The 25,738-nt window shown below is 40.6% G+C and overlaps 2 protein-coding genes across 2 annotated transcripts in view; one reads left to right on the top strand and one right to left on the bottom strand.

The window, feature by feature from the left end:
- The window catches only part of LOC149212293 (pre-mRNA-splicing factor ATP-dependent RNA helicase DEAH1-like), a 445,368-nt gene that overhangs the window by 41,756 nt on the left and 377,874 nt on the right, over positions 1 to 25,738 (top strand). The gene's annotated exons all lie outside the window — the stretch shown is intronic.
- LOC149212295 (protein THALLO-like) lies at positions 20,644 to 21,642 on the bottom strand. The gene has a single exon (XM_089393106.1). The coding sequence runs from the start codon at positions 21,640 to 21,642 to the stop codon at positions 20,683 to 20,685; it is 960 nt and encodes a 319-aa protein (XP_089249232.1). The 3' UTR covers positions 20,644 to 20,682.

Below are 25,738 nucleotides of genomic sequence, written 5' to 3'. Positions count from 1 at the left end.
ACAGAATTTGCTCTGTTACAAACGAACACTTTCCAGGGAAAGCATAGAACATATATTCCCGGAGAGTCTACAGAAATACTTGCCTAACATGGTAAAGGTGCTCTTATTAAGTGTCACTGTAAACAAGGATGTCATCCGGGCTAAGTCATCGGGTTTGGTGAACTTGATTCTTTAAGCTCAAAATTGCCAAATTTTGTCTGATCCCAAATTTGTTAGATTAAAATTTGAGATCGCTGAACCTCAAGGCGAACTTGAATATGTGAGCGAACTAGAAAAAATTCATCAAAATTCATTGGAGTTTGATTGGGGTTCGACTCATGAATATAAAACAATTAACAAAAAGAAAGGTAAAATCTTAAAAGACAACCCTAAACTCAATTTTCACCTCTGCCAAGCTTCATTCCACCTTTGAATCATGACTGTGGCCTCCAGACTCTTGGCATTTGTGACTTGAAAGCTTGACTGAGTTGTGAGTCTTGACTGCATCCCGCAAGTGGACTTGATGTCCCCTAAATTCGTGCCTACAAAGTCTAGCGAGTTGCCACAAATCTGAGACCCTACAGGTTGGTGTCATCGTGCGACCACAAGGTTGAATCGATTGTGGAACATTGCTGAGTCTGTTGACTAAACTGGAACAAAGACAAATAATCAATAATGCTGAATTTTCTCCTCAAAATTTTTACTGTTGAACTTTTGTCGAATTTCAAGATCACCGAATTCAAACACGAACGCAAACCAGGTGACTTAGCATCCAGTTACACAACTACAAACCTTTCTATGAGTGATAGGGGGACAATTTTCACTAGATGCATAAAAGTAATATTTGAAGGTAGTCTTTGATATGTCTACCACAACTTAGCAGAAAATATCTAGAACAATGGTGATAACAAGAGAAATAGATAGAGGAAGTACAAAAAAGGATGGTCAGATCCTTTTAAGGTTCAACAATTTTGGTCAGCACTCAAGGGTTCATATCATCTCGTGTCATCAACTATGACAGCTCCAGGAATAGCTACAAGCCAGAGAAAAAGACATCAAACCCTTCCAGATATGCTTTGAGTACAAAACATTTCTCAAGGGGAAGGCAATTTAATGAATATAAATATATATAAATATAAAATATCATTAATTAATAATCAATAAGTGATAATTAGCATTAATGAAAGGTCATGTCTCAACCAAAGTAGATGACTCTTAGTGAAAGGGAGCTTCCGCTTATTTATATAAACATGGCCTTCATCTGTAATCATATCATATCATTTTTAGTATTTTACCCATGCATTTATATATGATTTATTTAACCTAATGGATATCTTTATTTTCCAAATATTTTGGATAACTGATCTGCGAGCCAGGTTTGGTTGTCAATTTGGTATATTTCTTATATTCCAAGTATTTTGAATATTTAATTAGTGAGCCATATTGGTTGTCACACTCTGGTGCTCCATGTCAATACCAATAAAATGGCATTCAAATCCCACTCCCTGCATAAGCTTATAAAAATAGCAGGTATGAAAACAGATCTAGTTCCTAAAAAATGAAAGTCTTTATAATGGCTTGATATTAAAGATTGATACTATATGCAATATTGGGTCCCCAAAAACATAATTATCTTGTTAAAATATACTTTCTTGCTAAAGATAGACTACCCAAACTAGACTCAAAATGTTAGTCTTGGGATTAGCTGAAATCCAAGCCATGGACCAATCTTTGTATTGGGCCTCTGAAAATTTAATTATCTTGCTATTCTGACCACTTTCTAAAAATAGAGTCTTCTCTGATTTGCCCCAAAGTCTAACCGCAAGCTATCTACCCCACGGGTAACCAAATATGTTTTCATTTGCTGTTGAAAAAGACCATGTGTTTAAAAATAGAAACTGTTGAAAATATCTCACTCAAGAATTTGAAAGTGCCCATATGATTGTCCCCATCTCCACATTCATCCTTTAAAGTCTGCATGGGAAAAATTGCTAAAAATAGAATCCTGGAAGTCTGAAATGAAAACATACTAAAATAGCATAGAACGTGTTCTATCCCAAGAATATTGGTATCTAAATAATCGTTAAAATTCATACATTGCAACTATGGAACAAGGTTGTGTTGATTTTTGGGTCGCTGCAGGTGGTATTCCCCAACTACTCAAGTCAGCTCATCAAATAATTAAAAGGAAATAAAATTAAATTATTTTTCATCAAGTCAGTCCAACAAGGAGACGTGCCCCTTGGAACTAAGGAACAAGGTTGTGTTGATTTTTCGGTGGCTGCAGGTGGTATTCCCCAATTACTCAAGTCATCTCATCAAATAATTAAATGAAATGAAATGAAATTATTTTTCATTGAGTCGGTCCAACAAGGAGACGTGCCCCTTGGGCACCTCATGAATGCTATAAATAGGCATTTGGCCTCCTCACTTGGACACTCACTCATGCATCATCACTCACATATCTCTCTCTCTCATTCTCACAAACACACGTGGGAAGCAATTTGAGGAAGAGGCTGAAGTTTCTAAGGAGCCAAATTTCTGAGAGAGCTGAAGTTTGACCAGCATTGACGGAGACTTTTTGAGATCTGTTTTGACCAGCTTTGATGGAGTTTTGAGGTCTGTTTGACTTGTGTTGACTGAGTTTTTAAGGCCTGTCTAAACTGCATTGACCAAGTTTTTGAGGTCTGTTTGACCTGCATTGACCAAGTTGCTCTGTGATATATTTGGCCTGCACTTGACTGAGTTTGACCTTACACGTGCGTGCCACATTGTTTGACTGTCAGACCAAGTATTTCTAGGCAGTTTGACCGAGATGATTTGCTGCTGCAGAAGGCTGAATTTCGGCCTGTTTGACTAGGTTTGGCTGTGCTGTATTTTTGGTCTAGGTTGACCAAGTTTGACTTGAAAATATCAGATTGTACTTTCGTTGAATTGAACAATTTCTCCTAGAAAAGATTGTTGGGTTTTCTCTCGAGTTTGGGTTTCCCAAGGCAAAATTCTGGTGTCCAATGTGCATGGCTATTCTACTGTGAGCTTTGCTGTTTTCCGTTGCATTTAGAGTTGAAGTTTTCGAGTGTAATTGCTTAATGATGTTCTGGGGTGTGCTAAAGTAATAATATATATCATTGGAAGTGATTATCGGTTGCAGAAAATTGTGCTTGTTTAATTACACTAGAAAATTGTTAAATTTTGGTATGTTCTATGCTTAGAGCAATTTACTTCAATTTTCTTATTAGCTCAATATCAATATCCGGATTAGCAATCACATCAGCATGATAGTTAAATGCAGGGGAGCATAAACATAAACAGTAGAAGACAAGAGAACAAAAGATGTGGCACCAACCAAGGACAAACTCCAATGTGGGGAAACCCTTGATCAAATCTTCTTATATTCTTCAATAGTTCAGCAGAGAGAGAGATAGTACAAATATACAAAATTGATATTTATGACAGCAGTAGAAAGTCCATCATTCTGCTAATGATGACTGTTCAAAGATGCAGCCCTGAATCCAATCACAAAGAGCGCTAAAGCAAATCCTTTGAGGAGATAAAGTAATGGCCCTTCTCATAACACTGGTGCAACATGTAGGAATTTACAGGGTAAGTTCCTCAGAAAGAATACCAAGAGGACACCGCTCACAACCAGATCTCAAATCAATACACCAGTATTTTTGACGTGGTTAAAACCCTCAGAGTGCAAGGAGGGAAACAGTCCACGGCCTGTCCCAACGTGGGTACAGACAATTTATTAATCAAAGAATGAAAATTTACATAAGCTTCTCTCATGCACGGATTACCCGAACAATGACCCTCCATGCGCTTTAAATAGAACTCATGGACCAATCGGGTGTCAAGCCACGGATCAAGTGTCGGTAATACCGAGGTGAGAGTGAACCGTCGGATCACTACATATCGTGACCGTCGGATTGTAAGTTACAAAATGTACAACGGTAAAGAAACACACTTTACCTAACTCTAACCTAACTCTATACTAGACCAAGTTGAACTTAACTATATCCTATGTGTCGGAATATCCTAACATCCCCCCTTAAGAACAACTTGGGATAGGATTGAAGGATTTACAAATATGACACAATAGGAGAAGGAAGGAGGCACTAGAGCCTATCCCCCCTTAGTGACAACTTCCTGAACTCCAAGCATATATCGAAGTTTAGTGAACTTCGCCTCTGTGAGAGCCTTTGTGAAGATGTCTGCAACCTGATCATCTGTTGGACAATATTGCAGTTCAAGAACATGGTCATGAATGAGCTTTCTGATGAAGTGCATGTGTAGTTCAATGTGTTTGCTGCGCTGATGCTGGACTGGATCTTTGCATAGCTGAATGGCACTTTGATTATCACACCAAAGTGTGGTTGGATGCTGCTGCTCAAAGCCAAACTCTGATAGGATCTGACGAAGCCACAAGGCTTCCTTACTAGCTTCCACGGCACCACGATACTCTGCTTCTGCTGATGAAAGAGAAATGGCAGCCTGTTTCTTACAAGCCCATGTAATAGGTCCTGAACCAAGAGTGAAGACATAACCGGCAGTAGACTTCCGATCATCAAGGTCACCAGCCCAATCAGAATCAGTGAAACCAACTAACAGAGGAGCTGCTTTGGCACTGTAATGAATCCCAAACTGTACTGTACCTCGAACATAACGAAGTATTCTTTTAGCTGCTTTCCAATGACTTTCACGGGGGTTTTGCATAAAACGAGCAACAAGGCCAACAGCAAAGGAAAGATCAGGACGAGTATGGGTTAAATACAAGAGTTTTCCGACAAGTTGACGGTATAAGGTAGCATCAACTTCAGGAGAAGTACAAGAGACTGAAAGTTTGACTCCAGACTGAAAGGGAGAAGTGGCTGGCTTACAGTCTTCCATGTGAAAATGACGAAGAATATCACAAGCATACTTGGACTGGGAAAGCAAAATACCCTCTTGGGATTGCAAGACTTGAAGACCGAGAAAATAGTGTAAGTGTCCTAAGTCTGTCATTTCAAATTTCTTTTTAAGGCTGGACTTCACATGGTTTATAAGGTTGGGATCACTACCAGTAAGAATAAGATCATCAACATAAAGAACAAGGATGATGAGAGAGTTGCCCACTTTCTTGGTGTAGACAGTATTGTCAGAATGACACCTAGAAAAGCCAGATTCTAAAAGAAAGCTATCCATTTTGGCATACCAAGCTCGAGGAGCTTGCTTGAGGCCATAAAGGGATTTCTTAAGTCGACAAACGAGGCTGGAGTCTGTTTGTATGAAGCCAATGGGTTGTTCCATATAGATTTCTTCCTGCAAGTCACCATGCAAGAAGGCAGATTTAACATCCATTTGATGGACTTCCCATTTTAAAGAGGCAGCAAGGGAAAGAACAAGGCGGATAGAGTTCATTTTGGCAACTGGAGAGAAGGTTTCAGTGTAGTCAATGCCTTCAACCTGTGAAAAGCCCTTAGCAACTAGACGAGCTTTATGTTTATCAACTTTCCCATCTGGTCCATACTTGGTTCTGTAAACCCATTTGCATCTAACAAGTTTGCGTCCCTTTGGTAGAGGAACAAGATCCCATGTATCATTTGTCATCAATGAATGATATTCTTCATTCATAGCTGTTTCCCAATGTGGATGGCCTGAAGCTTCTGCAAAAGTGTCAGGATCATGATTTACTGGAGCTTGAGCCAGTAAAGAAGAGGCTCTTTCAAACTGAGAACGTGTACGTCGTTGATCTGTAGGATCACCGGCAAGATCACCTGCTGCATCCCGAGTAGCACGGACCCATCTTGGAAGTTGAGGATCCTGAGAAGGTGGGGAAGGATTATCATCCTCGCTTTCATCATCAGAAGAAGAAATGTTTTCAAAGATAGAAGAGATAGGAAGAGGTGGCACATCCGCCGGACTAGGCTCGCAGGCCGATTTATTTTCATCAAATTTTACATCTCTTCTAATGATAACATTTTTGGACTTAAATGGAATAAGTCTATAGCCTTTTACATCTTCAGAATATCCAACAAAAGTACATTTCTCACTCTTAGGTTCTAAGGCTTTATGCTTTTCATCTGGAATATGGGCCCATGCTTCACTTCCAAACACACGAAAGTGACTTACATCTGGTTTAATGGAACTCCAGGCTTCTTCTGGAGTGATATTCTCTAGAACCTTAGTAGGAGTGCGATTGATTATATAATTTGCACAATTAATTGCTTCGGCCCAAAAACTAAGACTGAGTCCTTTAGATTGCAGCATACAATTAGCCATTTCCTTTAAGGTGCGATTTTTCCTTTCAGCTACACCATTTTGTTGTGGAGTGTATGGAACAGTATGTTGCATTTGAATTCCATTTTCGGTGCAAAAGTTGATGAATGCATTTTTAACATATTCTCCACCATTATCAGTTCTTAGCTTAAGAATTTGATGTCCAGATTGTTTTTCAACGAATGCTTTGAAGGCCAAAAAGGTGGTAAATACTTCGCTCTTGAGTTTTAAGAAGTATACCCAAGTGCGTCTGGAGAAATCATCAATGAAAGTTAAGAAGTACTTGCAGCCAGAGAATGAAGCAACAGGAAGAGGACCACATAAATCACTGTGCACAAGCTGTAAAGGGGCTGAGGCGTGCCAAGAGGCACGTTTGTCAAAACTGTCCCGATGATGTTTTCCGAGTACACATCCGGAACAAACACCATCTTTGCAAGATACCATAGGAAGACCTGTCACCATGTTTTCTTTACATAGATGCTGAAGGGAGCGATAGTTTAAGTGACCATACCGCTCATGCCAAAGTTTGCTCACTTCATCATTATGAGCAACAAATACTGAGGGAAGATGGGATGACCCAAAGTTGTGAAACTTATACAACCTTTTGGAATCATCAGCAAGACCAGTAGCTAGAATCTGTTTAGGATCTTTTAGATCCTTGATTACAACATCATGAGGTGAAAATTCAACAATTTTACCTTCACCTGAATGAGTTATCTGATAGACAGATAGAAGGTTGCAGGATAAGTTTGGAACACATAATACATCATTGAACTGACCATTGTCTAGATGAACAGTTCCAGTCCCTACAACATTAAGAGATCTATCATCACCAACATATATATTTTTGGTGTTACAATCATTTAAAGAAGAAAACATGGCTTGGTTTTTGGCCATGTGACAAGAGGCTCCAGAATCAATGAGCCACTCATGAGAATGAGAAGAAGAAGAAGATACATTTAATGCATAACCAGACTGAGATGATTGACGATGACATGCAGAAAATGCCGTTTCGGAAGTTGAAGTTGAAGTAGGCTCCAGATGGATGTTATGTTTCTTCATTGCGGCTTCCAAGGCTTCCATCTTCTTAAAGCATTTAGATTCTAAGTGGCCATCTCGATTACAAAAGTTACAATGTCTGTCAGTCTTCTTCCATTTGTTTTTATTGGTCTTGTCATATTGCTGAAATGATCTTTCATCTTGAGGCTGAGTTGGTTTAGGACCATTCCTTTGAGGATAAGACTTCTTAGGATTCTTTGAATTTGGTTGCTGCTGGGCGGCTAACGCTTTCGAGGAAGAGTTTCCAAGATTAAGAAGACCAAGGTGTAAGAGTTTTTCTTGTTCTCTTATTAAGGAATCACAAAAGGAGTCAAAGGAAGGGGGCTTGTAGTCTTTGCCTTGACAAATGAAAGCTTCCCTGGTAGAATGGAAAGTGGAAACAAATACAGAGTAGGCTGGTCCCAACTTAGTAAGGATGGAATAAATAAGGTTACCATCTTCTTTCTTAACTTTAACACCTTCCAAGAGATATCTAAGGGTCTTGAATTTGGACAAGAAATCTTCAATGCAAGAAAAATTATTAGGATCCAAAGTAAGCAACTCATTCTCAAGTTGATGGGCTCTAATTTCATTTTTAATCCCAAAAACTTTAGCAAGTTTTTCTAATGCTTCATGAGGAGTTTCAATTTCTGCAATGTGGAATCTAAGATCAGGAGAAACAGACATTCCTATCAAACCACGTGCTTGATCTTGTCGATTTTCCCATTTTTCGGCCTTGTCTTCATCTTTGGGTTTCTTCTCTTGGTCTGTGGCTATTCTGAAGAGACCTTTACTTCTAAGTAAATCTCCCATGTAGGCTACCCATTGGAAGTAGTTAGTGCTGTCAAGAATGACTTGGCATGGACTTTCCATTTTTTGAAAAACAACTGAAGCTGAAGATGCTGAAAGTAAGTGGTCCAATGGATAGATCTCGAAAAAATAGGCGGTTTTAAAAAAAACGGCTCTGAAAAAGGCTTCCGGATGAAGAAGTTATGGCTTTTTGAAAAAAAATTGTTGACGTTGCCGGCAAAGTGCGCGAATGTGCGGGAATGAAAAAATCCGCCCCCACAAAATGGAGACTTGAACCCAAGACCTCTACTCTCTTAAAAGGTCTTTGAACCAATTGATCTATACAAAATATTTGAGAGAGAGAGAGAGAGAGAGAGAGAGAGGGGGGGGGGGGGGGCCTCGATTTGCGTGCTTGCCTTGGGAAGACTCTTTTCCCCTACAAAACACAAAACACAAAACCCAACACGAATATCCAAAGAAAAACGAACCTTACGGCTCGAAGTTAGCTTTAGCCAAAAAACTAGAAATTTTAAAAAAAATCTCAAAGTTAGCTTTTAGCCGAAAAACTAAATATTTTTCTCAATGTTTCTGATTTTCCGAGATCACACTAAGGTGCAGGGAAAAGAGCATACGCATGAGAAAAATCCTTTCTTTCTGTTTCTGATTTGCCCAGATCGCACAGAGTCGCAGGGCAAAGAGCATACGCAGAAATGAAAGGTATAGATCCGGAAAAAAAAAAGGCTAAATAAACCGAAACCGAAATAAGCAGAGAGAAAATGACAGTAAACTGCAAAAAAAAACATTGTATACCTCCCGATCTGAAAAATGACGCAGCTAGGGCTACCGGAAACCTTTTCGCGTGAAACGAAAGGGGTTCCTCACTGAAACAGATGCTCTGAACGCAACAGAGCAGTCCTCTCGGCCCGAAAGCAGTCAGAAACAGCAGATCTAGGAAACGACAGCCGCATGCAGTTCTACCGGCTTCAGATTTGGATCACCAACGGACGCGGCCCTCAAATAGCTCTGATACCATGTAGGAATTTACAGGGTAAGTTCCTCAGAAAGAATACCAAGAGGACACCGCTCACAACCAGATCTCAAATCAATACACCAGTATTTTTGACGTGGTTAAAACCCTCAGAGTGCAAGGAGGGAAACAGTCCACGGCCTGTCCCAACGTGGGTACAGACAATTTATTAATCAAAGAATGAAAATTTACATAAGCTTCTCTCATGCACGGATTACCCGAACAATGACCCTCCATGCGCTTTAAATAGAACTCATGGACCAATCGGGTGTCAAGCCACGGATCAAGTGTCGGTAATACCGAGGTGAGAGTGAACCGTCGGATCACTACATATCGTGACCGTCGGATTGTAAGTTACAAAATGTACAACGGTAAAGAAACACACTTTACCTAACTCTAACCTAACTCTATACTAGACCAAGTTGAACTTAACTATATCCTATGTGTCGGAATATCCTAACACAACATTCCTTTGATTGATAGCTGCTCCTGCAATTCTGGTTAGGGCACAATATGCAGCCCTAAGTAACCCTTGCTATGGTGCTATGGCCTGTGGCCTAGCACATAGCAACTCCTGTAGCAAATGTCCTCAAAACATCATCAACGCAGCAGTATCTTATCCTATAAGAACTTGTCTTTGTTGTCAGCACTTTCAAGCATCTAACTGTGTACATACGCTGATCTATGGAGCAGATCTCTTCAACACATTCCTTCACTTTATGACTGTGGCTTATCAATCTAGCAAACAATCCTTAAGGCATGCCTAGAACAGCTTCCTTCATCACACTGTCACCTACAGCAAATACGCTGTCTTTCCAGGCTTCTAAATGTTATGTTAAGACTCCTTTTTGCTGCGGCCTAGGGCTGATCTTAGACAGTGGCTAGGACTCCTCTTTGCTGTAGATTAGGACTCCTACAAGCTGCGGATAAGAGCCTCTCTTTACTGCGGATGAGGGCTTCCCTTTTGACAGTGGATAGGTCCACTTGACTGTGAGTTAAGGGGTCCTTTTGACAGCGGATTAGGACCTCCCTTGACTGCATCCTAGTCTCCTTTATGACTGCGGATTAAGGCCTCTTAGGACAGCGGATCAAGACCTTCCTTAATCGCGGATTAGTCTTCTTCTTGACAGCAGATAGGAGCCTCCTTTGACTGCGAATGTAGCCTCCCCTTGACTGTGGCTTGCTGTGGATAGGAGCCTCCCTCTAGGCTCCTCTTGACCTGCGGCTAGGGCACCTTTAGGACTGCGGCTAGGGCTTCATTCTGAGCTGTGTATTAGACCTCTTCTGGACAGCATATAGGAGCCTCTTTAAACTGTGTATAGGTCTCCTCTTAACTGCGTATAGGTCTCCTCTTTGTTGCATCCATATCTCCTCACAAGACTGCTGCTAGGGCTTCTTTAGGTGACTGGGTCCAGATCTCTTAGATAAACCTTTCCACTACGTCCTCCTTGTGAGAGGACAAACCCAAGCCAGTGGAGAGGAGAGATCAAGAGAAATATATGTGTAACAAAAGCTTGAGGACTCCTCTATTTATAATGCAATGTGGAGGTTAAGCTGGGATAATTTGCTTGTTGGCCGACCTTGACAAATGGTCAAATAATGCAAATAAATCCATATCAACATAAATACATGTTGGAATTGGATGAATTTTAGATCAATCCTACAACTCTCGGAGAGAGGAATCCAAGAAAAATCAGCTACCATAAATAAAATGACCCACATGGAGTTTGGCCCTAGTTGCCAATTTTAACACTCCCTCTCAACTAGGGAGAACTCCATTTGCTAATCCATCTGCCAGTCCGTACTATCTCTACGATCAATGTAGTGCCCTGCACTGCTCTGCTCTGCTGAACTATGAAGAAGAAGTGATCGAGAATGTATCATACCATTCTTTACTGACTTGAAGCCAGTCCCAAATAGAGAGTGTTGTTGCACAAAGTGTTTAGGCAGCGCGACAACGCTCATAGTAAGGGCTGTCACTCTAATCCTTACTCACTTCATTTAGACTCTCTCCTAGGCAAGTCAAGGGGGGTAGTCCCTAAGGTGAATGGATGAGGGTAGCATGTGGAACACGGGCTCTAGGAGATTTTAAGGATGAACAACTTGATGAATTTAGAATAAGTCTCGGTCAATTGAGATAGATAGACACAATCACAAGATAAAAATGACTACAGACCAGTGCCTTTAATTTGAATTAACCATAGATTAAGTAAGAAAACAAGTTATCTAGAACAATTTTCCAGTATGTGACGAATAGTGACAATCATGAATGATCAATATAAATGCCCAAAGCTGCAATATGCAAGAGATTCTAGATTTAAAATAATTTTCATTAATTGCCCAGATTTAGAGTTATAACTTTTTCTAGTATGAAAAATCATGAAAATTTAATTTAATCACCAAATAACACCAAGGAAATTTAAATTTGCGTTTCAATTATTCCTTAGGCAATTCCTTTAATATGAAAAATAAAGAAGTAAAACAAATCAACATGTTAATAAATCGGATTTTTAATGAGCCACAAGCCACATTAATTTTTTTTAATGTTTAAACACAAATCTCTTAATTTATTTCGTTCTTTACCAGAGAATTTTTTTAGATTTTTCAGATGTTTTAGATTTTTAAAATTTTTTAGAATTTTTAATCTTTAGGATCTTTTGATTTTTTATATTTTTTTGAATAAAAAAATAAATCATAAATGAAAAAAAATAAAAATGAAATGAAAACGAATCAAAATAAAAGTCAAAACCCTTCATTCATCACCAACAAAAGTCTTATGATAAGCCCGGGATCAAATTAAGCTGGACTCTTCAGAAAATACGGAGTAGGAGTTAGCTGGTCTAATTGAATACTTCCCCGAACGCCCGATGATCTAAAAATCAAGACTTTCCTGCAAAAATCAATTCAACCATTAGAATAGAGCGAGAAAATGATAATAAAATTTCAGATAACTAGAGATACCTGCTATTACATTCAAAATTTAAATTATCACTTAAACTCCAACGACTGAGCAAGATACCTGTACTCAAATCACTCTTCAGAAGCTATCATTAATGGCTAAAAAAAATTATGCATGGAAACGATACATCTTACAGTATTTCCATGAAGAGTAACACTGACGAAAATTAACCCCAAAGTCTTTTTTTATATATCGAATAAAAATTTACAAGAGAGCTTTCCGCTTAGCACCCAACTCAAAGGTCGGATGAATTCACTGACAAATGACTTCCTATTTAAAGATAAATCCTCCAATGGCTAGTTTGAGTGATCCTCGTCAAAGCAATCTTGACCGTTGATGAGGATCAAAATTTCTTTTAATCTCATTCGTCGAAATTTTAAATTCTTGAGGAAATTCGAATTTTTCAATTAAATGCATTTTAATTAATTTAAAAATTAAAATTTTAAATTAATTTCTTCAAAATTTTGACTTTGATTTAACCCCAGGGATCAAAGGCTTAAAATTTATCAAAATAATTAATTTACCTTAGTCTCTGGACCTCTTAAATTTTGATTTTTAGGGATCGACGAATTTTGCCTTAGGAGAATTTAAATTTACATAGGACCTAGAATTAATTAAATTTCTGGCTTAGGATTTTAATTAATTTTTGGCCAGAAAATTTAATTTTTTTTTTTTTTTTTTTTTTTTTTTTTTTCTGAGTAAAGTCTAAGTCTATATTAAGTAGGAAAATATTTACAAAATGTTACATCATCTGAGGGGGCTCGGCCGACCCTCTAGCATAAACATCTGAGACAGATTGCCTTTCTGAAGAGACCTGTTTACAAAATTTTGTCCATGTGGTACCTTTGGACAGCTAATAGACAAAACACAGGCTTTGTAGAGCCTTTGGACAGCTAATAGACAAAACACAGGCTTTGTAGAGCCTATAGACATAGTGATGACCTGAGAAAAACCGCCAAGAGGAGGCATAGAAGAGTAGCTAAGATCGACCTGACTTAAAACCAGCAGAAACAAAGAAGACTGTAAACAAAACCTGGAGAAGAAGAACTAAAAAGACTCAGGAAGGGTGGCTGGGCGAATCTAGCCAAATTACCAGCTCCTCGTCACAGCAAAGCTGATCCACTGAGCCTTGCTGAACCGAATCATGTCCCTCACGCCTGTCCTGAATAGCATTGCCTGGGGGCGGAATTTCCTGAATTGATGGGCCTGGAGTCGAATTCAGGAGCTACTGCATCCAGAGGCTGAGGGATTCGATACACCCTCCCTTGCATATCTCCTAGTAGAATTTCACTGCCCAGGCGGTTCGCAGAGGCCTGGGGAGACCCAGAGAGATCTACAGGAGCCGCTTCAGTGAGATAAACCGAGGGCCTGCGGAGACTGTGCATCAGGAGCTACTGCATCCAGAGGCTGAGGGATTCGATACACCCTCCCTTGCATATCTCCTAGTAGAATTTCACTGCCCAGGCGGTTCGCAGAGGCCTGGGGAGACTCAGAGAGATCTACAGGAGCCGCTTCAGTGAGATAAACCGAGAAGTGAAGAATAACATCTGAACGCAGAAGCCTACCAGGGATACGGAGGCGAATTGTTTGATAAGAGTCCGGGAGAAGCAGATATTCCTCCTCGGAGCTGGAGGACGAAGGGTCCCTGGACGCCATGGGCGACGCCGTCAGCTGCTCATCCTCCTCAGGCTCAATACGAATCCCGGACCTCCCGCCTCGACGAGGCACTCCCCTGCCACGAACCATGTTGCCTAAGGCGAGGGCAATGAGTTTCTTCTCCAGCACCCTAAAGCAACCTTCCAGAGAAGTCTCTTGCCGAATACAGACATCAATTTGCTGGTTTAATCCCTGGCTTGACGGGATCCGCCTCTTAAATAACCATTGCCTGACCCCCATAGCCGGCGGAGGACCATAAAACCTCATCCTCGCACAATTCAATCTCTGAGCAGACGCATTCGGCTTCAAGGCGCCGTCCTGCTTGTTCTGCGATGAATTAAATTCCATTGACATGTTATAAGGTGGAGCCCTGTTCTCCCTTGCCTCGATACGCATACCCATCACATCGGCGCGTCCCAAGAATTAAGACCAGCGCCTGCATTGAAGGCACCAGGTACACCCGCATCCGGGTGAAAATTTAATTTATTACCCTATGAGGGGATAATTTATTTTTTCAACCCTCAAGACACTTTACATCATGATTTTCGTATTTTTACATCATAAGGGGGAAACCCATTTGTAAAAGACCCTCACAGACTACCCATTTCTGCGACACAAATATAATCCAACAGACCAAGCAATTTGTAATAAAACAACCTAACCAAATAGTTAGGATTATTCCCAAATTACTTTTACATAGACTCGATCTAGAACACTAGGACTCGCCTAAGATTTCAGTGACAAAATCCATTCCAGCTTTGGGGTAAGGCTGAAGGAAAACTCTGCCGACCATCCAAGAATGGATCGGTGAGACAAAAGACCTCCCGGAATGTAGATCGTCACCAGAAAAGTAGGTTTACCTAGGTAATTACATACACGACACGAATCTCCTGAGATTATTCACATTATATACATGCAGAATGGGTTTAAATTATAAGATGATGATTAGGCTGATGATGAACGCTGGATGGCACAGACACATCGATTAGGTGCTATCCCTTTTGCAAAAAAAGGGGGTGTACTACTATGGGTCGTTGACATGTAGTGGTTAGCATCTGGCTCTACTTGGGGACACGTTGCTACACTGGAGGAATGTGAAAATCCAGAATCTGCATCTACGCAACACACAACATAACGCTAGTAGTGTCCATCCAAAAATCATCATATAACGTTAAGCACAAGAAAGATATAAGCTCTTCATTTATTAACTATCCTAATAACATGAAAAACATAAATCTAACTACAAAATGAAATACTGAAATAACAGGGCATAAGGTTAGAAATACAATACAAAGATGCCCCATGGCATCAGATGCATTCAATATAGTGCATACTGAGCATTTGTTTGCTTTCAGGCAAATCTGTCGGTTGTTTCTTGGATGTGCCATGTCCAATCCTGCACACGGTAGGACTTTTTCCTATCCGAAAATCAAGCTGCTCGCGGCCATCAGATGCATCAAACCTCTTTCTCATTCTCTTTCTCTTGTGCTTTTTCTTTGTGGCAGGCTGTATCACTGATGATGTGAACATTCTGCTTGAAAATTCTCAGATGAAGTATGTAAGATATGCATGATATGTCTTTCTTCATTCTGCATCTACTCTGTCAAGAATGATGGATCAATCTCACAGGTGTCATGAGTTATAACTTGATCTTTTATGACTGGTGGATTAACCATGTGAACATCAACCTGATTCTTATTAATTTCCATTTTATCCGGGTCACCTTCAATTAACCACTTTTTAATGGAACAAATCACCTCCCCATAATAAGATGGAGCTTGTTGCAATAGATAGGGAGGCTTATGATCTGTTGACGTTTCTTTGTTTCTTTCATCCTCTGATCGATGCTGAAATTTCTGTACCTGTATTGTTATGTCATCCATCTGGCTAGAGTGTTCAATCTTCATAGCACTGACTTCCTTGGCATAGTTTTCCTCCATGGTCAATAATTTATTCTTAAGACATATTTGACTAGCTTCCATATCTTTTATTACTTTGTCATTACCTGTTTTTATGGTCATCAAACAATTTTGCATAGAGCTCATTTTTCTGTTATGATTAGCTTTCATGGTTTCCATTTCTTAGCATGTTTTTCTCTCATGACAAGTAAATAGTTTTGCATGGAAGTCCTTTCTTTCTCATGACCTGCTTCCATGGCCTCCATCATTGTGTTATGATTTACTTGAATAGTACTCATTTCTTTCTCATGATGACTTTGCATGTCGGTCCTCATAGCCTTCATATTCTGAGCACACTTTTCTACTATGGTGGCTACGTGATTGGAGTGCTTAATATTCATGATTTCCATCTCCTCATCACGTTTTTCCAGTTGAGTGTACAAAGTTCTCATATCCTGGGCGTAATCAGCTATCAATTTTTCTTGACTAAGCTCCATATTTTTTACCGGCTGCGTTTGACTGAACTGCATGTCTTTAACCAACTACTTTAGTGCTTATCATTTTCCCTTTCATTGTTGACACTGATTTGACAACTTGTTCCTGCTTTTCCACTATCATGGATTCGTCTTGCAACGATACAAGTGGATTCATCATGAGAACATTCACAATGCCTGCAATATGACGCATTTTGATATGGAGAATAGTCTTGAAGTATTTCATTGATAGTTGGATCCTTTACAAGATCACTTTCATCCTGTTGCATAGTATTAGGGGCACAAGGCGAGCCACTTGATCTCCATATCTATCTTTAAAAGCATTGATGATGTCTTGTAAAGAATCGAAAGAATCTTCAGGACAATTATGAAACCAATTCAAAGCATCACCCTCTAAAGAAAAGGCAAAGAGACACATCTTCACATCTTGATGTTTATATTGGGAAGAACTATAATATCTGATTATTGTATGAGTAACCCTGCATAGATGCTTTCTAGCAACGGTTGAATCACCACTTGAGAACAAAGGTAATTTATGAATGGCCTCTTCTGGCATATCATGAAGAAAGTTAGTAAAATGACATGGGGTAAACAAGTCGTCCATGATGATTTGCTTAAAGGGATAAGGAGGGACCAAATGGATGCTAGAGAGGGACCCCTGCTTAAGAAAATCAAGAGATGCACAAGAAGCGGGCTTCTAGTAGAAATTCTTAGTGGAGTCGCCACTTGAACATGAATCTAGCTCTAGGATCCAAAAGGCAAAAACAACTGGATATAAGGGAGGGCTTCTTGTCTGAGAAATAATGGATGAATAAGTGGAGTCGCCACCCAAACAAGAAATGAACTGAAATGTCCAGGTGCTAAAAGTGCAGATGAAACGATTAATGAGATGATGAAAGATAAAGCGATGAAAAGATCAAATGATGCCAGGAAATGTTGTGCTGATGGGATAAGAAATGATGAAATATTAGATGATTAGAAAAATGTCATGAGGACCAAGGACAAAAAAACTCTATCCTCGGCAATGATGCCAAAAAATGTTGGCGTTGCCGGCTAAAATGAATGATAGAAAGATGAAAGATGAATGTCGTAAAGCCAAGGCCCAATAAATTGGTCCCCGACAACGGCGCCAAAAAATGTTGTGCCGCTTGACGGGCTAATGAATGGTGGAAAAGATGAGATGATTAAAACGATGTCGAGGAAACCAAGGACAGAAAAAACTCTGTCCCCGACAACGACGCCAAAAAATGTTTTCGTTGCGGACTTAAATGAAAAGATGAGAAATGAGAAGAATGATGAGGAAATGTCGATGAAATGCCGAGAATAAAAATTATATATATATATATATATATATATATATATATATATATATATATATATATATATATATATATGGCTCACTGAAGGACCTGATGAAATCATATGGGCCTTTGCTAAGCATGGAGCATACGTCCCGAAGCTAGGTTATCTAAAACTCATGGAGCCTTACAAACCTCAGAATATCCACCCCACATGGAAAGCTTTATGGAAACTCAAGTCGGCCCCCCGTACACGTTTGCTTATGTGGAACATTCTGTTTGATAAAATTCCAACGGGCACAAATCTCATGAAGAGATCCTTTCACGGACCTTTTCGCTGTCATCTATGTCATGAGGAGGAAGAAAGCACTGAACATTTATTCTTGAACTGTAACATTACATTACAGTTTTGGCATGCCCTCATCACTCACTTCCCGCACTTGAAAAATTGGCAAGGCAATAATATAATGGATGCATGGGAAAACTGGTTTCAGAACCACTCAGGGAAATCCAACAATATTCCGCTGCTCGCTTGCTGGGCCGTTTGGATCGCCCGAAATCAGGCTATCTTTAACCTTAGGGCCCCTCACTGGCCCACTATCCTTCACCACACTATTGCTGATTATAACTTGATACCTGAAGAGGAAACCTCAGCCCCAGCACGTATCATTAGACAGGTGAATATCGACAAATCAAAACCATGGGCCTTCTTTGATGGCTCGGCGCAAGAAGTGGGATGCGGAGGAGGAGCAATACTTTATCTCAACGAATCACACTGCTATAAGATACAAATAAACTTAGGCAGAGGCACTAACAATTATGCTGAACTGTGCACAGCTAAACACATCATACACTTTGCCATCCAAAAACAATGCAGTCACCTTCAGCTGTTTGGAGATTCTAAAATAGTATGCAATTGGCTGAATGATGCATCTCATTGTCATGCATTTTCATTGAGACACATATTAGATGAAGCAAAAAGACTGACTGCTTCCTTTGAATCATTTGTCTGTCGACACATCTACAGGGAACAGAACACCATCGCCGACCAGCTCTCCAAAGAGGCAGCGCACAGACAAGGAGACAACTGGCTGATTCAGGAGGAAATCGACGGAACATACTACCAGCATTATCACAGACCTTTTGATGATCATATGGGAGATGGGCTATAGAGCCCATTACAGAATCATTTTTGTTTATAGCTTGTATATATTTCCTTTGTCTAGTTCTGAGTACAACACTATACTTTTGATATTTTCAGCATATATATATGGCTCTCTGCGAAGAGCATGGCTATAAATTTGAACACTACTAGTACACAGTTTTGGAATTGCTCCCTGCGTGGAGACAACTTGTGTTTTTTTTTTTTTTACTATCTATTCTAGCAGACTATGAACTTGACAGGCACAGCTGCCTCTATATGAATGCTTCGGCATCTACAAAATGTAATTTCTTAACTCTAATAGAAATTACGACTTTTTCCCAGGGGAAAAAAAAATAATTATATATATATATATATATTTTTTTTTTAATATAGTTTTTTTATATTTTAATAATGGTTTTTTTTAATTATAATTTTTTTATTATTTAATAATAATAATAATATTGTTATGATTTTTTTCACTGTTGATAATATCGGCGATATATCGGCGATATTCGGAAATATCGCGATATTTTCGGCAAAACGATATATCGCCGAGAAAATATCGCGATATTTTCTGTTTTGAAAATATCGGCAAATATCGGCAAATATCGGAAAATATCGGGAAAATATCGTGATATTTTGAAAATATCGTGATATTTTGAAAATATCGGCAAAATATCGGCTATATTTAAAAATTTGAAAAAATTATTTTTTATGCTTGCCGATATTTGCCGATATTTTGCCGATATTTTTGCCGATATTGCCGATAAGATATTTTCTGGACCCTCGCCGATATTTTCCCGATACCGATATTATCAACACTGATTTTTTTAATAATTAAATTAAATTAATTAAATTACTATATTGTAACTATTATATAGTTATTGTGAAATGAAACTATGTGGTGCCTGTTATAATGTCAAACCCCAATATACACTATGTATATTAACTTAACGTATTTATCGAGTGGTGTACTTGATGTCATGTCTTTCGACCTGGGGACGTGGCATTTGATGGGAGACGACAATAGCATTTTAAACTGAATGTATGGGTGGATGGTTCGTCGGCTATCCGAACAAGGGAGCATGGGCCTGCACAATCGTTCACTGTGTAGCGTATGGGCAGTTTTGTGTAGCGTATGGGCCCAATGTGGCCATGTTCTTCCTCACCGCGCTCCTTGTGACCACGATCATCATTGTGTGGAGGTCGATGCCATAGAAACCCTCGCCTTTTAGCCCACAGTTTCAGACACCGCAGTGCCATGCGATAACCCTCAATGTTTTCATTAACAGTTGCTTTAATTTGTTCTATATTTTTATATCCGTTCAAACTGTTAATACTCTTGGGATTCATGCTCCCAGTCACAGGAAGGTGGGACTGTTTTAACAATTCTGGCTTTCCAAATTTGCCCACATCAGTTCCATGGTTTTCAGCCCTTGTATAGTTGTCTATAACATTCTTTGAAAAGAAACATTTGCAGAAACTTGGAACATCTGCTGCAATGTTCCTCATGCTAGCCAGGAGATTTATGCAGAAATTTATGAAATCAACCACAGATCTAGTGCTAATGCTCTTCACTTTTTCCAAATATTGAAACCCAGAGCGAAAGAAACGAAGTCTTAAGTCTGAAATTTTAGTGAGACTTTCCCTTGATGATTCTTTGATTCGATCAAGCTTGAAACTAGACTTCGTTGAAGCCATTGAAGGTTCTTGAAACCATTTGAAATATTCTTTCAGTCCCATTGAGTTCGATCCTGATGGTTGAGTTGTAGAAGGTGTATACCATTTTAGTTCTGATGGAACAGTACTGTGGGTGCTGAAGGAATTGCTTCCGATAGGCATTACAGAAAATATTGAAAAACAGAAAACCAAGATGTTCTTGGAAACACCCTTGAGAGCATCGCTCTCGGCATAGGCTGCAACGTCCATGAGAATATCCACAGTTTCCTTGAACGAACATCTCATCAAGGGTCCTTTCTCTGTGTTACAGTGATGGCACCAATATTCTAAAATAACACACAGTAACGAAGTCTGAAAGCAGATTATCTTCGTGAAATTCATTCCCAGTCTTTTCAAGTACTTCATGTAAGCTTCAAGCTTTGCTCTTTCTTTGAGCATTCCTTTACTTTCAGCTCCAACCAATTATTTTGCCTTCTTATCCTCATTGATCAATTTTCCCACATTATTAACATCCAAGGCTGAACCTGTCAATGATTTATTTCTATCTTCACCATCCTGCACAGACTGATTTGACTTGGCTTTAACCACACTTGTCTTGAATTCTGACATAAAGTCCTCAGCTGAGATAAAGTCCACAGAAGATTTTGCTGGAGCACCCTCAATTGAATCAGTGTTGTCTTCCTTGAGTATTCTTTCAAACTGATTCTCAAGTCTGTTGTCAATGGGCCGAATCTTATCCAAGAAATCTCGTATCTCCACAAGACGAGCAATCACAGGATGATCTCGGACAGAACGACCTTCTGCTTTTAAAAGTGAGTAGAAAACAATGGATTGGAAATAGCACAACAACAACAGCTGCTTCACCTCCAGATAGTTCATGCCTTCTTTGGTTACATTTTTGTTACCTTTCACCTCCTGCCGTATAACCTGAACAATTTTCAGGTTATCAAGTCCATCCTTAAATTCTGATAGCAGTCCCACTAACTCTGGAGCATCACTCATTACAACTTCCATCTGCTGCTCTTTTGTTAACACATTAATATCCTTCTTGACTTCCTCAAATGCTACAATTTTACCATCATCAACATCTTTGCCCAGTTCTCTATCTGAAGTTTTCTTTGATTTCCTCCTTTCAAGCCCCCCTTCATGTCGCTTCACAGCCTCCTGCAGGGTTTCCTCATGGGTATCTGAATTGGCATTGCTTTCGTCTTCCTCATCCTCATCTAGACCAAAGTCTTCAGGACGAAGTGATTCTGCTTTTTTTCTTTGCAGTCTTAGTACCTCAGCCTCTTCAACTGCCGGTAGCTCATCATCACTAGATTGGATCTCATAGTCAATATTATCAGCACTATAATATCGGTTTTTTCCTTTGCCCCATGTTGCTTTCCTTTCTTCCTTCTGTTCATCAACTTCTTCTCCCATTAGCTGTGCAGCCTCATTTAATTCTTCATCATCAAAATCATCTATATAAGGAATTGGAACAGGCCTTCCATTGGGTGCGCCCTTACTGCCCTTTTTTTCTCCTTGACTGAGTTTTCTTCAAGGGGATATTTTGCATTGTCGTGCTCTAGTAAGGACACCAGCTCTTTTTGGATCACTTCATCGACCTGCTCAATGAAATTTGTTGGTGCAAAAGAATCTTTATCATGACCACTTATAAAAATTTCACATTGCTTTTGTTCCTTCCCATCCTTTAAGGGAAAAGGCATGTCATTAATTTCATGTTCATCATATTTTTCAGCGTCTTCAACAGTCTTCTGGCTAGCAGGCTCACCTTTATCTTTAAGAACACCTATATTCTCATCATAATCTGGAATTGTCATAACAGTTGTCACGTATCCACTTTGATTTTCGGTTTCATTCATGTTATTGTCCACTGCCCTTGCTGCCTCTGCTAACAGAGGTTTTGTTCTTTCTTTAGATATAATAACAACAACCTCATCATCATCTTCATTTGGATCATCATCTTGATCATTTCCTGCAACATTTTCATTTTCAATATTATAATCATCTAATGCTCCACCTTGTTTCCTTTTACCATCGTTATCATTTTCCTTAATCAACAACCGAGATTAAGTCCCTAATCAACGGCTAAGATTAGATTTGGCTTGATCTATGACTTTTGGACCATTATAACACAGTTTTATATTAATTCACATTAATATTTTAATTTCCCTAAGTTTAGACTTAGGGACTCAATTAAAAATATTAATTATTTTAATATCTCCCAAATTGTTTAGAATCTGCCCAAACCCTTTCTGGGTATTGGAGATCTCATGTGCCTTAGCCTCTCCACCAATTTTCGTGGCTAGAGCATAGCTGATGCTACCCGAAATCAATACTCCCTCTTAGCGAGGACTGTGCTCTAGCAATACTCCTCTCTGAGTATCATCCTGATCATCCCGCATCGGTCCCTGTGCTGATGCTAGGCCTGCGGCCCATCATCTGCACTGCTACATCCTACTGCTACCCATGGCCCTGCCACTGCCACTGCTGCATCCGTACTGCAACTCCTTCTGCATCCGTGCTGCTGCCCATGGCGTTGCCATTGCCACTGTTGCATCTGCACTGCAACCCCTCTCATCACACTGTATCGTGTTGCCCATAGCACTACCACTGCTAACTGCTGCACTGCAACTCAGTTACTGAGAAGTAAGTAACTGATCTCCCAACTCTGACATCTCTGTCAGGCTAGAGACACCCTTGATGTTGAAACTCCCTGTCGCTGACAAGTGCTCCCTCTTTGATCTCTGCGCTGCTGCAACAATTCTATGCATCTCGCACCGTTGCACACCTCTTCGTGCCATCTTGCGCTGGTGCAACACTTCCGTGCTTCTCGCACTGCTGCCTCACGCTGTGCTGGGAATCCTGCACTGTAACTCCCTCTGTTGCTCCATCCGCATCCGTCTCTACTGACATCTGCCAGTATTGCTACTCCTTTTCGGGGCTCCTGTAGCAAGGTCTTAATCCAAGAGACTGGGTACCTCGAGGATCCTGCCCCTCATCTCTTGTAGTCCGTCTGACTACAGCTTGATGTCTCCCCACATCCGCTCAAGTGGTGTGTGTGCACTCATGGCACAATCATCGTCTGTCTCCACTTCCTTCTCTGCCCTTGCTGGCGCAGCCTTGGTCTCGGAGGCCTCTCCCTTGCTCTTCTTCCTTGGACACTGGGTCGCATAATGACCCAGCTCGTCGCATAATGACCCAACTCCCCACAGTGGAAGCATTTGTCCTTGGAGAGGTCCTTCTTCTTCCGTTTCTCTTGCTTTCCCTCAGATGCTAGGGCAGCATCCACCTCCTCCTCCTTCTTGATTCTGATCTATTTGTGCTGCTTCCCGCCTTGCTTAGCCTTCTGATCTCTTCTTGGCGAAGAGCAGCCCACATTTCCTCCCAATCTGGAAGGGTTGCCCTGCCCAGTCTGCTCTGGACAAACACCTCCCAGTCTTCTGAGACTGCGATCAGGGCTGTTCTCACCATCAATTCTTGATTCGGCTTGGCCCTTATGGAAGTCAGCTGATCCCGGGTCTCCTTAAATCGACCGAGCAAGGGGTCAATCTGTTCTCCCTTCTACATCTGGTATGATCGCAATTGATTTTCTAGTAACATCCTTCTCTGCACAGAAGTATGTTGGTACAATTTCTTTAGGGCCTCCCACATCTCATTTGTTGTTTCCTTTTCGACAATATGTGGTACTACATGGTCCTTGACCCCGTCAAGAATGATGCTCTTGGCCCTCGCCATTGCCTCCTCGTACTTGTCGTTATCAGCTGGGTCAACTGGGATAACTATTGTCCTCAAGGCGAAGTGCTTGACACGATTCCTGTCTAGAACAGATAGGATTCTGGCCTTCTAGACTACAAAGTTTGAGGCTTCGTCCAGTCTGTCCTGGTCTCTTACCCCGTTCACTGCCATCTCGTTGCTCCTCTACTTCCCTCCTGGAATTTCTCGGTGTGACTCCCTCTGAGCCTCGATTTCCCTCTTGGAAACCCTTCTGCCAATGTCGAGATGCCCCCACTCCGATCGCTAGTGCAGCTGCACCACTGATCCGGATTTCTCAGCTAGAAATCCTCGGTAGCAACTCCCTCCTCCTTGGCCTTGCCTTGTTAGGTACTATTCTGACTACAGTACCCTGCGAGCTCCACTTTGCAACTTACCCACAGCCTCCTAAACCCCAGCAAACTGAAGGTTAGAGCTCCTAGGCTCTGCGTAATCCCGGCCTCGGCAAATCAACTTCCTTAGCCAACTGCATCAGCCCTCTTGGCCTTTGCGTGAGCCTATCTTTGCCTCCCTCAACCTTTGCACTGCCTCTTCTTGGCTCAATCTTGATGATGCAGGCACTGCATCACCCCTTTCTTGCTGCTACTCTGCTATGAACAACTTCTGTCACTTGGGACAATTGTTTTCTGTTGCTGTTGCTCTTTTCGGCTGATGTCCTCAGTTCTCCTGTGATCTGCAACCACGCTTTGATACCATGTTGAAGTTTCTAAGTCTAACCCGTTAGAAACCCTTCATGCACTTTACTGCTTTATTCCTACCTACTTGCTCTGTTAATTAACAAGTTATTTACCATGTAAATACTGGAAATAAATACAAGTACATACTCAACACATTAGGAAACATAAACAAGCACACTAGTGACATTGTTGTTTTTGGACTAATGCCTCCGGAAAAACCCAATGCAGGAAAACCGGTGCAACTATCTGAGGGTTTGATTTATTAAGCAGTTTCAGAATATAATCTAGGTGCCAAATCCGGCTCACCCAACAGAGGAAATCTCGGCAGTAGTACCTCTCTACTCAAAAGCATATATTCTAGCTGAAACCCCAGATAAACACTCCGACAGCCCCACAGCTCCAATCTGCCCCATGAAACCCTAGCGTCAGCCTCTAGGGACTATGTCAGCCTCTCTTTAGCACAGTGTTAGCCCAACGTCAATTTGGCTTGGCCTGCGTCAGCCCTCTGGCTCTCTGTGTCACCCACGTTGGCCCTCTGAGGCACTGTGCAACTCTTGGCTGCCTCTGTGTGAGCCCTGGCTCGCTCTGCGTGAACCCTTGGCTGCTTTTGCGTCCCTCTCTCCGGCTACTGCGTTGATCCTTTCGGTGCTATCTTTGCCTCTCTGCTTCTGTATTTACTGCCCCTCAGCTGCAACTCTGATCACTCTCTCAACTTTCTCAACAAACCCAGCCCCAGAAAGTCGAAATCTTGATATCTTGGTGTGTTCTCCAAGTGACCCTCAAGCCTCCTCTTATACTTTTCTCGTTAATGAATCAACGACCGAGATTAAGTCCCTAATCAACGGCTAAGATTAGATCTGGCTTGATCCATGACTTTTCGACCATTCTAACACAGTTTTATATTAATTCACATTAATATTTAAATTTCCCTAAGTTTAGACTTAGGGACTCCATTAAAAATATTAATTATTTTAATATCTCCCAAACTGTTTAGAATCTGCCCAAACTCTCTTTCTGGGTATTAGAGATCTCATGTGCCTTAGCCTCTCCACCAATTTTCGTGG

This window comes from Pinus tabuliformis, chromosome 1_1 (assembly GCF_031772625.1).
Source record: "Pinus tabuliformis cultivar Carrire ecotype Pingquan chromosome 1_1, CPIR1, whole genome shotgun sequence".
Classification (NCBI taxonomy): Eukaryota; Viridiplantae; Streptophyta; class Pinopsida; order Pinales; family Pinaceae; genus Pinus; species Pinus tabuliformis.
Note: the sequence above shows the minus strand (reverse complement) of the source record. Positions and strands in the feature narration are given on the sequence as shown.